General features: G+C 47.0%; 1 protein-coding gene across 1 annotated transcript in view; it reads left to right on the top strand.

Annotated features, from left to right (window-relative positions):
- Window positions 1-5,968: 5,968 nt before the first annotated feature.
- The window catches only part of LOC125386643 (dynein beta chain, ciliary-like), a 70,559-nt gene continuing 63,392 nt past the window's right edge, over window positions 5,969-13,135 (top strand). Inside the window, exon 1 of the mRNA XM_048413645.1 lies at window positions 5,969-6,458. Within this exon, the coding sequence (XP_048269602.1) occupies window positions 6,148-6,458 (311 nt within the window). The 5' untranslated portion in view covers window positions 5,969-6,147. The remainder of the gene's footprint in view (window positions 6,459-13,135) is intronic.

Below are 13,135 nucleotides of genomic sequence, written 5' to 3'. Positions count from 1 at the left end.
GCAAGTCTCCAGCGTGTGCTGCGCCGTATCCTCCTCCTCCCCACAGTGGTGACAGATGGACGTCACCTCTCGCCGGATCTTGAGCAGGTACTCGCCGAACACCCCGTGGCCGGTGAGCACCTGAGTCGTTCTGAATGTTAGCGGGACCCTGCCTTTGTCTCTCCACTTGTCCCAGTTGGGCAGGACGGCGCGGACGGCCCGATTAGGGCGTACTGCATCCTCTTCCAACAGCTGCGAGTGCCACCGCTCCCATGCTTCTAGTCTTGCTTCCTCCCGAACGTCCACGGTTGGTGCCGTCGGCGTGGCCCGTCGGTCCAAGGTCGCGGCCCTCCGATGTTCGTACACCCGACGAAGGGCAAGGACCTGTAGCTCGAATGGGCGGGGGGGGGGGGGGGCGCGGCCAGCACGGTCGCTGTCGCGTAGGACACCGTCCTGTATCCCCTCGCTGCCCGGATGGCGATCGTCCTGTGGAGCCTTCTCACCAGAGTCAGGTTACGCCGGCTCGCCGCCAGATCTTCGGCCCATACAGGTGCTCCGTAAAGGACTCGTGACCGGATCAATCCTTCGTAGAGCCTGCGGACTCCCAATCCTGCCCCGCCGATGCTAGGTAATAGGCCGCATAAGGCGTTGGCTGCGGCCGTTACTTTCGGAGCTAAGTGCTCAAAGTGTGGCTTGAACGTCCACTTACTGTCGACGATCAGGCCCAAGTACTTCATCCGGTGTCCCACCGGGACCTCTTCTCCGTCGATGACGATAGTCGACAGCTCCGCAGGCGGTGTTCTTCTGCGTCGCTGGTCGTAGAACCACAGAGCTTCCGATTTCGCCGGCGACACGCTCAAGCCGAGTCTTCGAATGGCGTGTACCGCGCATGCCACGGCGGTCTCGGTCAGGCATGCGGCGTCGTTCCACCATCGTTCGCCGGCCAGCACCAGCGTGTCATCCGCGTAGCATATCATGCCAGCCCCCGGCGGCATGGGACTTCGGGGGACCGAATCGTAGGCAGTGATCCACAATATCGGTCCGAGTACCGAGCCTTGCGGCACGCCGCGCTCCACCGGTCTTCGCTCCTTCCCGCCGTTTCTGCCTGTGTAGGTGATCCACCTATCGTTCAGATAGGCCTGAATCACCTTGACGAGGTATGGCGGGCACTCGAAATATCGTAGCGCCTCCACGATCCTGCTCCAAGGAATGCTATTAAAAGCGTTGGAGATGTCCAAGGAGACGGCTACTGCTACCCCTTCTCGCACGACCATGTCCTCCGCCATGGATCTCAGCCTCTTCACCGCGTCCACGGTCGAGCGGCCTCGGCGAAATCCAAATTGGCTATCGTGCCATCCGGGAATCCGTCTCTCCATGTGTGCCTCCAGACGGGCGACTATGATCCTTTCGAAGAGTTTAGCCACCTCGTCGAGAAGACATACCGGCCTGTATGCCGATGGCGCGTCCGGCGGTCGACCCTCCTTCCGTAGCAACACGAGCTTCGCCGTACGCCACGCCCGAGGATAGGCGCCCTCCTTCAGGCATCTGGAGAATAGGTGCCGCAGACGGGGAGCCAGGATGTCGATCGACTCCGTCCAGACTCGGCCCGGGATCCCGTCCGGACCCGGTGCCACGTCGCGGGATGCCATCTTCTTCGCGGCTTCGAGCAACTCTTCCTCCGTCACTCGAAGTTCCTCGTTCCAATCCGTCGGCGCCGTCCCGTCGATGATGGTAGGGGCTGGCGCGGACGTCTCGTTGTTGTCCCGCCGTGGGAACAAAGTCCCGATGACGTTGTCCAGTAACGCCGGATCCATGTTTTCGGTCAGCGGGGGGGCCGAAGGTCGCAGTTTCTTCGTCACGATGCGATAGGGCCTCCCCCACGGATCTGAATCGACCGATTCGATCAATCGATTCCAACACCGGGCCTTGGCTAGTTTGATCTCGCGTTGGAGAGCGCGTTTCGTCTGTCTGTATTCTTCAGTCTGCCGCCGCCGCCGACGCCGTTATCGCCACCATCGTCGGCGGCAACGAGAACTATGGCGGAAACGCTACCAGGGCAGAATCACCATCAGCAGTGACGAATGGCCGGGAGGAGGCCATGGAGTTGGCGGAGTAACTTCAACCGCCTGCTCTAATGTAACATAGGAAGAGCCAGACGGGCGCAGGACCTGCTTCTCCAGACTATACGGGAGAATCGGGTCGCACTCGCTGTGGTGGCTGAACCATACCGCGTCCCCGACGCCCCCAACTGGATCGGGGATCTGAACGAATCAACAGCCATAACATGGACGCCGGCGTTGTGTTCGCCCGGCGCCCTGCTGGATCGCGGTAACGGCTTCGTCGCCGTCGAGTGGAACAGGATCGCGATAGTGGGCATTTACGTCTCGCCCAACAGCGGAGTGGCCGCGTTCGGGGACTTCCCGGACGAAGTCGGTGGCTGCGTTCGTAAATGCCTGCCCCGCCGGGTGCTCGTCCTCGGTGACTTCAACGCGCGCTCGTCGCAATGGGGGGACACCAGGACGGGCTCCCGCGGCAGGATGCTGACAGACTGGGCCGCGACTCTCGGACTAGTCCTGGTGAACAGGGGCACAACTAGCACCTGCGTGGCGTGGAGGGGATCGTCCATCGTCGACGTTACTTGGGCTACCGCCGGGCTCTACCGAAAGATCCACGGATGGAGAGTGGCCGACAGAATGGAGACCTTATCGGACCACCTCTATATAATGATGGAAATGGAGAGGGAGGGAGCCGCACGCGATCGCGGTGCCTGACGACAACAAGAGGAGAACCGGTCCCGTCGACCACCACCACCCACACCTAGGTGGCGTTTGAAGGAGAGGGACAAGGACATGCTGCGGGCGGCGGTCACTGTCTCCGCCTGGAGCTGGGACGCACGGGGGGACAACATCTCAACTCCCCCCACCACCACCACCACACTGGGTAGCATCGACGAGGAGGCGGACGAGCTCCACGGATACATGAGAGCAGCATGCGACGCCGCTATGCCGCGCTCCGTCCCGGGAGACAGAAGCGAACGTTCCGTGTATTGGTGGACACCGTAAATAGCCGATATGCGGGCGGGTTGCATACAGGCCCGGAGAAGATTTCTAAGGGCACGTTGCCGCAGACGGACGCGCGACGAGGAGGAGATCTCTCGCTGCTACGAAGAATACAGAGATACGAGACGCGCTCTCCAACGGGAGATCAAACTAGCCAAGGCCCAGTGTTGGGATCGATTGATCGAATCGGTCGATTCAGATCCGTGGGGGAGGCCCTATCGCATAGTGACGAAGAAACTGCGACCTTCGGCCCCCCCCGCTGACCGAAAACATGGATCCGGAGTTACTGGACAACGTCATCGGGACTTTGTTCCCACGGCGGGACAACAACGAGACGTCCGCACCAGCCCCTACCATCATCGACGGGACGGCGCCGACGGATTGGAACGAGGAACTTCGAGTGACGGAGGAAGAGTTGCTCGAAGCCGCGAAGAAGGTGGCATCCCGCGACGTGGCACCGGGTCCGGACGGGATCCCGGGCCGGGTCTAGACGGAGTCGATCGACATCCTGGCTCCCCGTCTGCGGCATCTGTTCTCCAGATGCCTGAAGGAGGGCGCCTATCCTCGGGCGTGGCGTACGGCGAAGCTCGTGTTGCTACGGAAGGAGGGTCGGCAACCGGACGCGCCATCGGCATACAGGCCGGTATGTCTTCTCGACGAGGTGGGTAAACTCTTCGAAAGGATCATAGTCGCCCGTCTGGAGGCACACATGGAGAGACGGATTCCCGGATGGCACGATAGCCAATTTGGATTTCGCCGAGGCCGCTCGACCGTGGACGCGGTGAAGAGGCTGAGATCCATGGCGGAGGACATGGTCGTGCGAGAAGGGGTAGCAGTAGATGTCTCCTTGGACATCTCCAACGCTTTTAATAGCATTCCTTGGAGCAGGATCGTGGAGGCGCTGCGATATTTCGAGTCCCCGCCATACCTCGTCAAGGTGATTCAGGCCTATCTGAACGATAGGTGGATCACCTACACAGGCAGAAACGGCGGGAAGGAGCGAAGACCGGTGGAGCGCGGCGTGCCGCAAGGCTCGGTACTCGGACCGATATTGTGGATCACTGCCTACGATTTGGTCCTCCGAAGTCCCATGCCGCCGGGGGCTGGCATGATATGCTACGCGGATGACACGCTGGTGCTGGCCGGCGAACGATGGTGGAACGACGCCGCATGACTGACCGAGACCGCCGTGGCATGCACGGTACACGCCATTCGAAGACTCGGCTTGAGCGTGTCGCCGGCGAAATCGGAAGCTCTGTGGTTCTACGACTAGCGACGCAGAAGAACACCGCCTGCGGAGCTGTCGACTATCGTCATCGACGGAGAAGAGGTCCCTGTGGGACACCGAATGAAGTACTTGGGCCTGATCGTCGACAGTAAGTGGACGTTCAAGCCACACTTTGAGCACTTAGCCCCGAAAGTAACGGCCGCAGCCAACGCCTTATGCGGCCTATTACCTAACATCGGCGGGGCAGGATTGGGAGTCCGCAGGCTCTACGAAGGAGTGATCCGGTCACGAGTCCTTTACGGAGCACCTGTATGGGCTGAAGATCTGGCGGAGAGCCGGCGTAACCTGACTCTGGTGAGAAGGCTCCACAGGACGATCGCCATCCGGGCAGCGAGGGGATACAGGACGGTGTCCTACGCGACAGCGACCGTGCTGGCCGCGTCCCCCCCATTCGAGCTACAGGCCCTTGCCCTTCGTCGGGTGTACGAACATCGGAGGGCCGCGGCCTTGGACCGACGGGCCACGCCGACGGCACCAACCGTGGATGTTCGGGAGGAAGCAAGACTAGAAGCATGGGAGCGGTGGCACTCGCAGCTGTTGGAAAAGGATGCAGTACGCCCTCATCGGGCCGTCCGCACCGTCCTGCCCAACTGGGACAAGTGGAGAGACAAAGGCGGGGTCCCGCTAACATTCAGAACGACTCAGGTGCTCACCGGCCACGGGGTGTTCGGCGAGTACCTGCTCAAGATCCGGCGAGAGGTGACGTCCATCTGTCACCACTGTGGGAAGGAGGAGGACACGGCGCAGCACACGCTTGAGGCTTGCCCGGCGTGGGAGGTACCGCGACGTGTCTTACGACTCGACATCGGCGAGAGATTGGCCCCCGATACGCTCATCGAAGCTATGCTCAGGGGGCCCCAGGAGTACACAGCCGTCCGCACCTTTTGCGAGCAAGTCATGCTCGTGAAGGAGCGAGCGGAGAGAGAAAGAGAGAAAGCCCAGCATACCAGCAGAGCGCAACATCAAGGAGTCTCCGCGCGTCACGGAGCGGCGGTGCCCCCGCCGTAAACGCGCCCAAGGAGTCATCGAGGAAGTAACAAGACCCAAGGAAAGGGGCGCTAGAGTGCGTGGTCCCCCCTGGCGGCCCCGATTTTCTGTCTAACAAGGAAGTCTTCCGCCCAGCAGGGAGATAGACGACGAGAAGCGCTTGGTAGTATTCGCAAGAGATCCTGAGCTCTCCTCGAACAGCCGTCTGGAAGACCACCGTGGAGTTTTAGTCGGTAAGAGTCCGACACTACCCATGCTGCTTGCAGCTGGGTGTCCATGAGGATTTCTCCACGTGAAAAAAAAAAAAAAAAAAAAAAAGGATAGGTGTTAATATGATTCTTTTATTTACTGCATTATCAATTGTATGGAATATCTACATACTATAATACTATACTATACTATAATATACTATAATACTATAATATACTATAATACTATAATATACTATAATACTGTAATATACTATAATACTATAATAGTATAATATACTATAATACTATAATAATAGTATAATACTACATACTATTTTACTCTACTGTATTAGATGTGATAATTATAATTGGAATAAATTCCATGATTAGTTCCTTATAATCGAGTTCAATAATACAAACCAAACGGTTAATTACTTCTAACAGGAAAAGAAAAAAGGACGTTAAGATAGCGATAAATAGCGTAGTATATTGATTAGAAAAATTTTGCACAGAAGTGGAAAGTTTACCAAAAAAAATCTTCCTTGGGTAAATTAAATCATATGAGGGCAGCTTGCAACGCTATGTATCGCATTTTTATTGCAACTAACGTCACATTGAATAATTCTATTCGTTTCAGATTTTTATGGAAGCAAAGGAAATATCACAATCAGAACTTGACTTCCTACTACGATTTCCGTATATTCCGGAGTTAACAAGCCCCGTAGACTTTTTAACAGATGTCGGTTGGGGAGGGATTAAATATTTGAGCCAAATGGAGGACTTTCAAAATTTAGAAAAAGACATAGAAGGTGCTGCGAAACGGTGGAAGAAGTTCGTAGAATCAGATACGCCGGAACGAGAAAGTTTCCCACAAGATTGGAAAAATAAAACTGCTCTGCAAAGATTATGCATCATGAGGTGTCTTAGACTGGATCGTATGACATACGCGATTAGGTATGTTCCTGTTATATTAACACATTTGATACTTCACGTTACATTACATATTCTAGGCATTCATTTTCTCAATTATATCTTACTTGAATCATGTTATGCCTATAGAATTTCTGAGACGTTGTTTTTTAGTCTAATGTTCTTTTTATTGAGCCATTACAAAGTATCATTATCAAACACATTCTTCGAACAGAGGCTAATGAGTGCATCATCTACTATTTATGAACAACAACAATCATCATAACCTGTTTTGGCCGTAATGACGGTTTCAGCATTTGTTTAAGATTTTCATTAGCATCCAACCATTGTCCAGATCATGTACGATTATCGTCTTCTAAAATAGCCCCTTGACTGCGAAGGTGTATATCGTAGATTACCAACCAATCTCCAGAAAATGGAAAAAAGATAAATTAATAGCCATCACAAAAAAAAAATAAAGACAGCTTCTCATCCTCAAACCTGCGACATATAAGTATCCTAGCGAACATAACCAAAAAATATTCGAAATGGTCATAAATAACACCCTAGTCAAAAATAACGTAATCCCAAAAAATCAATTCGGCTTCCTTAACAATTAATTTTTAATAATCTATATTCTAAGCATCAAGAAGTTGCAATGTCCTAGTATTACCATTAGCATACATTATATCATTTTCATTTTGGCACACAAATGTTTCTTTAAATATTCTATTTCTTTGACGATCAAAGACAAATAAAAATATTATTTATTTCAGCCAACGCTCATACCGCGCTGAGTGCACTCGTTCTCGTCAGTTGACCGTAATCCTCCGAGCAGCTCGGACCTCTCGGGCCTAAGGGATAAACAGGCGTAGGCCCAAACACTGAGCGCGGCAAGCTATACAGTGCACAGTAGACAGTGAGAGAGCAAAAAAAAAAAAAAAAGAAAAACAAAAAGAGTGCTAAACAGTGAAAAAATAGTGATAACATCAACCACTCTACAAACAATATAAAAATAGAAGAAGAAAGGAATGAAATCGAAACCAAGGAGGCGGAATCCGCCATAAGCTCGTCAAAAAAAAAGGAATCAAAAGAAAAATAGAATAACAACAAATAATTAAAGATAGCAGCATAAGAACTGCTACACAAAAGACGCGGAAACTCAATCTGCCCCCAAACCTGGTAATCAGGAACAAAATAAACACAAAACAAGAAAATTTAAAAGGAGAAGAAAGCGACTCACAAGAAGAGCGCGACGATAAAAACGAAAATATGAAACAAAGAAGAAGCCCACAACCTCAACCAATGACTATCACACTAAAAAACAGATTCGATGCCCTCCAAGCCCAAGACCCCTGCACACCGCAACCGCATGAAAACATTATCGATAACATTAAAAAAAAAAAAACAACGTATTAAGGGAAAAGGCAACCAGACAGCCCACTCCCCCGGTCACGTCGCCAATAACCACAAGCAAAAGCTATACCGCCCGGGCAAGCACCCCCCCCCCACCGCTCCGCCAAAAAAAACAACAACACCACATCCTTCAACATTACTGAAAAACCAAACTCATAAGGGCCTGCCACCCAGCCACCCCGCTGAAGAACAGGCGGACCCCCCCACATCGGCAAAAGGGGCCAGGCCACCCCCCATCAACATTACAAGACCCAAAAGACACAATAGCACTCGTGGAAACTTCTCTCAAAATCAAGAATTTCCATACCAAAAGAATCCACTCAGGTAAGCACGTGCTTTATCTTCAAAACATAACTGACTACGCGAATGCAAAAAAAATACTGACCGCAGCCAACACGGCCTACTTCACATATACCCCAAAATCTCAAAAACCCCACACGTACCTACTAAAAGGGTTAGGAAACAGCTACACAGAAGCGGAAATACTAGAAGACCTAAAAGCCCTGAAAATAGAAGAAGTTAACTTCACCAAAGTGACCCGATTCACAACAAGAAAATCAAGGGAGAACAACACATTGCTCCCAATCTATATAATTCAAGTCTCCCCCGATAGCAATATTGGGAACCTATTAAAAATAAACAGACTCAACTATCTAAAAATAGCATGGGAAAAAATAAAAAAAAACAACGATATCACGCAGTGCTACAAATGCCAGCGAATAGGCCACACTGCACAAAACTGTAACCTAAATTATCGCTGTGTAAAATGCACTGAACCGCACGGGCCAGGTGAGTGCAAAATAAAAAAAGAAGCAGCAGTAAGCAAAGAAAAAATCTACTGCGTATACTGCAAAAACTACGGACATCCTGCATCTTACAAAGGATGTCCAAAACTCGTCGAACTACGGAAAAAGATTAATGAAAAAATCACCAAAGCAAAAACATCAAAAACCGAAAGAATCGCCAAAATAAGCCGTAAGTACGTCCCCGAGCTAAAGTTCGCGGATATAGTAAAACAAAAAACAAGTATAAACGAGACAAGCCCGCTAGTAACAAACTTAGCGGCACAAGCCAAACAAAACCCAAACCCAACAATAGACTCACCCCAAATAAGCATAATAAATGTCATTGAAGACTTCAAAAAAAGCATTCTAAAAGCTCTAAGCGACCAACAAACACAACTAAACGAAATAAAAAAAGCATTAAATACGCAAGAAGAAAGAATCGACTCCATCTTCAATATCATCGAAAATATAGACGAAGATTAGAAAAAACCCACCCGTCCACCAATTACAGCAAAAAACAAATCAGATAAATGTTAAACATCTGAAAATCATCTCAATAAACGCCGACTCACTAATCTCAAACCAAAAGAGATACAGCATGCTAACCCTAATTAAGAAAGAAACCCCCGACGTAGTACTTATCTCAGAAACTAAACTGAACTATAGACACAAAGTGCACTACAAAAACTATTCTATAATAAGACACGACAGACCAAACGCTACCCAAGGAGGAGGAACGGCAATCCTCATAAAACTAACAAGAAACCACTTCGCGCAACCTGCAAAGATAAAGGAAAATAGTGTAATCTTCGGTTGCTTATTTCCAAACGATTCATATTACAAAAATACACTGACGACAGGTTACATCCCCCCGAAGCATTTTTATACCTAGACGAAAGAAACTACCTCCAAGACCAAAGTAATATCCCAATAATCTACCATATAAAAAGAAAAATAGGGATTAAAACAATACTCAGCGAGGCAAACTCAAATGTGCAAACTGTAGACACTAGGTGGAGATACAACATGGCCCTTCCCCAAAAAGACGCAGAAGACAATCACAGAAAATGCATAAAAAAATATTGGTGGATGCCAAAACCATAATAAAAATAACAAGAAAAAGAACCACAAAATAACAACACTCAAATCTCCCTCCGTGTAAAATAGTGCAGATATTGTAATCATGTAAATATTGTAAATATTGTAGATATTGTAAATAATTCTACAGGACACACCTCCGTTCCCCTCCCTGTCCACCCTCCCCCCGCCCTCGCAAAATCCCGCAGCTCCGCCGAAACCAAATGTAGACTACTGAATTGTCCGGTTTTTGCGACCAGGTTTTCAGGACAGAGATAGGAACAAAAAAACAACATCATATATAAGCACCGCTCTACAACGACATAAATTTAAGTTACAAATTGTAAACCTAAAAAAATGTAATCCCGACACACAAAATATTGCATGGCTACGTCGTACCGGTACGTATCGGTACTTTTAATTGATCCATCCCACAACCGAAATTCATTGTTTATTATGAAAAACACACACATGTAATACTAACTATTGGTCTATAAACGTTATACAGAAAAGCACTGGTTCTCGTCCTATCACGAAAGTTAAGATGGAGAAAGTATTTAAATGGGTGACCGCTTGTGAACTCCGCGTGGTGTTCACCTTTTTATTCTTCCAATCTTTCTTGCTTTCCTTAATAATCTATTTTTAATAATCTATAATGTAAACATAGAGAAATAGAAATGTTTTAGTATTACGCGACTAATACCATATATCACTCATTCTTGCACACACTTATATATTTCAAATATTCTTTTCTTGTACGCTAAAAGCAAATAAGGAAATCACTTATTTCAACTAACGTTCATACCGTGCTGAATGGAATCGTTCTCGTCCGAAGGCAGTTTGAGAGATGGGATAGAGCTTGGCTTTTTTGATGTAAATATTTGATTTCCCTGTGGGACATGCCAACAGAGTCCTTTTTGCGCAACTGTATTTTGTGCAAAAGATACTTTAATAATTCTAAATCTTCTCTTTTATCGTAGGAATAGTTTTATTTTAGATTGTTTATGTTGGATGGCATGGAGCTTTTGTCTCGTAATTTTCTTTTATTATAGATATAGGGCTCGAAAGCCGACTTTTGATTTATTTTTAGTACGAATTCTTGAAGGACGGTTTGTACGTGTTTTTCTACTTCGTCTATAAATGAGTCGATTTGCCTCTTTGTTAGATTGACCTTGTTGCGGGTGTTCAGGACGCAGTTCTTTTCGAGCTGATTTTGTAATTTTTCCTAGTGTGTTATCTTTGCACTTGTACCTGGGACCGTCACTCCGTGTTTCTAGGATTACGAAATCTGATGTATTTTTGTTCATCTGGAATACGAGAGCATTATGGTCGCATTCGTAGTCTATGATTTTGAGTGTGTTAATTGCCCGTAAATTAAGGAATTGCAATTGTGCGTCTCCAAGCCATATGGCTGGGCAGGAGCCTCCTTTTGGACAAGAGTCAATCCTTTCTTCGTGTGTTTTTAATGATTGTTTTAGTTCGTTTAATTGTGTTTGTTGTTCATTTAGGGCTTTGAATATGCTTCTTTGAAGTCCTTGATAAGTTTGTTACGTTCTATTGGGTTACGTTTTAATTGGGTTTGGATTTTCAATTACGCGCAGTAATAAATTTGTTTGATGTGGTTGGTTTTCGGAGACATGGCTCCGGCTTATTCCTTGTTTTAGGATGTCTGAGAACTTTAACCACGGGATGAATTTGCGGCTCATTTGAGCAACGCGTTCGTATTTGACTCGTTGCATTTGTTGATATTTTCGCAAAGTTTCTTGTAAACTTTCCAAACGAAAAGTGTGAGCAACAAATCCGCTTTCTTCATCTCTTCATCTCTTCGCTCACTCAGAGTTTTCCTCCGTAATCACACAAAAACGAACTTTACTTGTTCTCACAAATACAGAGCAGTCACTTCATCTCTATACTTGTTCTCACGACTACGGAACAGTCAACTTGTGCCGTAGACTTCGTCTTTACACTTGTGCTCTCGACTTCATCTCTATACTGGATCACTAGACTTGTCACAAACAGTACCATTCAAGTAACAATCAAGTCTCACGAGTAACAGTTAACACCAGCTCGAGTTAAAACACAGTTCAAGGAACAGCAAGAGTCGGAAGACAAGTCAGCAGAATCGCCCAGTCGAAGACAGCCAATCGACAGAAGATACATCATCACAGTCGCCAACACGAAACGAGTCTCGGGTCGTACTCATTCGTAGTTTGTCATTCCATATACGTAACCTTGCATCTCATTGAAGTTGTTGGATCGTTGAAAATATATATTAACCTGTTAATATCAGCGTTATTTTCATTCAACTATCCTTATTATCTGAATCGAAATAAAAGATCGAACGATTCGTGGCGTGGATTAGTTAAATCGTAACGGAAATTTACGACTCCCGTTGGCGCGCTTCTTCGAAATCGCGTCTCCACGCAAACGGTCGAAAGTTCATTCAAATTCAAATATCCATTTTTGTAGTATTTTCTTTTTGGTTGCTTCTTTCATTCTATCTTCTTTCCTTCCCTTATTTTCTTGATTGTTTTTATAGTGAGCATTATTCATCACTTTTCGTTATTGAATATCACTGCATAAATTGGCAAACTCATTAACAAGTTATACGCCTGGTATTTTTGGCCAGTGAGATCCGACCTGCTGGGAGGTTCACAACACTCTGACGAGAAAGAGTGCATTCAGCTTGGTATGAGCGTTGGTTGAAGTAATCAATTTTGTTATTAAATATTATTGAATAAAAAATATTTACAAAACATACAATTATGTTGTAGGACAAAAAAGATTTGTGAAACCTTGCCTGGCTTTGTTTTCAAGATAATGGACTGTGAAATTAAGTAGGAGCTATTTCATAATTGATTTTCGCGAAAACAAAACGAAAAATGTCATTTTACATTTTCGACTTCATTTTCGTCGCGCGCAGGCAATCGTTCTTCGGTGTGTGTCACAACTTTCGGAACATGTACTTTTGTATTCTTTCAAACGACATATTCCGAATTCCGAATATTGAACACATGTAACATTATCGGAAAATATAAACAAAGCAATATATCAGTAAGCGTGTCTGCGAGAATGATATAACGTATGGTGATAATCGTTTAATGCTAAAAAGATATTTTCTTGATGTATACGACCATAGCTTATTAACGCCAGAGCGAGCTATACGCTTCTCTGTCCACCGCGCCAGCACAGACCAACCTGTATGCTGTCTACCGTGCATTTTCCTACGTAAGGAGGACTAATATTCACTAATACTTGAAAAACAAAGAAGTATAAAAATTATTTAAGTCATCAATTATATTTTGCGGTAATGATTTTGTTTAACGATTTCACACTTTGTTTATACAAAACATCAAATTAATATTATATATTTAAGCCATAAAAAGATATAGGTAAAATTAAGAACATTAAAAATGACTAAAGATAAATGACACAACTTAAAAG

Source organism: Bombus terrestris, chromosome 17, assembly GCF_910591885.1.
Source record: "Bombus terrestris chromosome 17, iyBomTerr1.2, whole genome shotgun sequence".
NCBI classification, from domain to species: Eukaryota; Metazoa; Arthropoda; class Insecta; order Hymenoptera; family Apidae; genus Bombus; species Bombus terrestris.
This window is presented reverse-complemented; position numbering and strand designations above follow the sequence as displayed.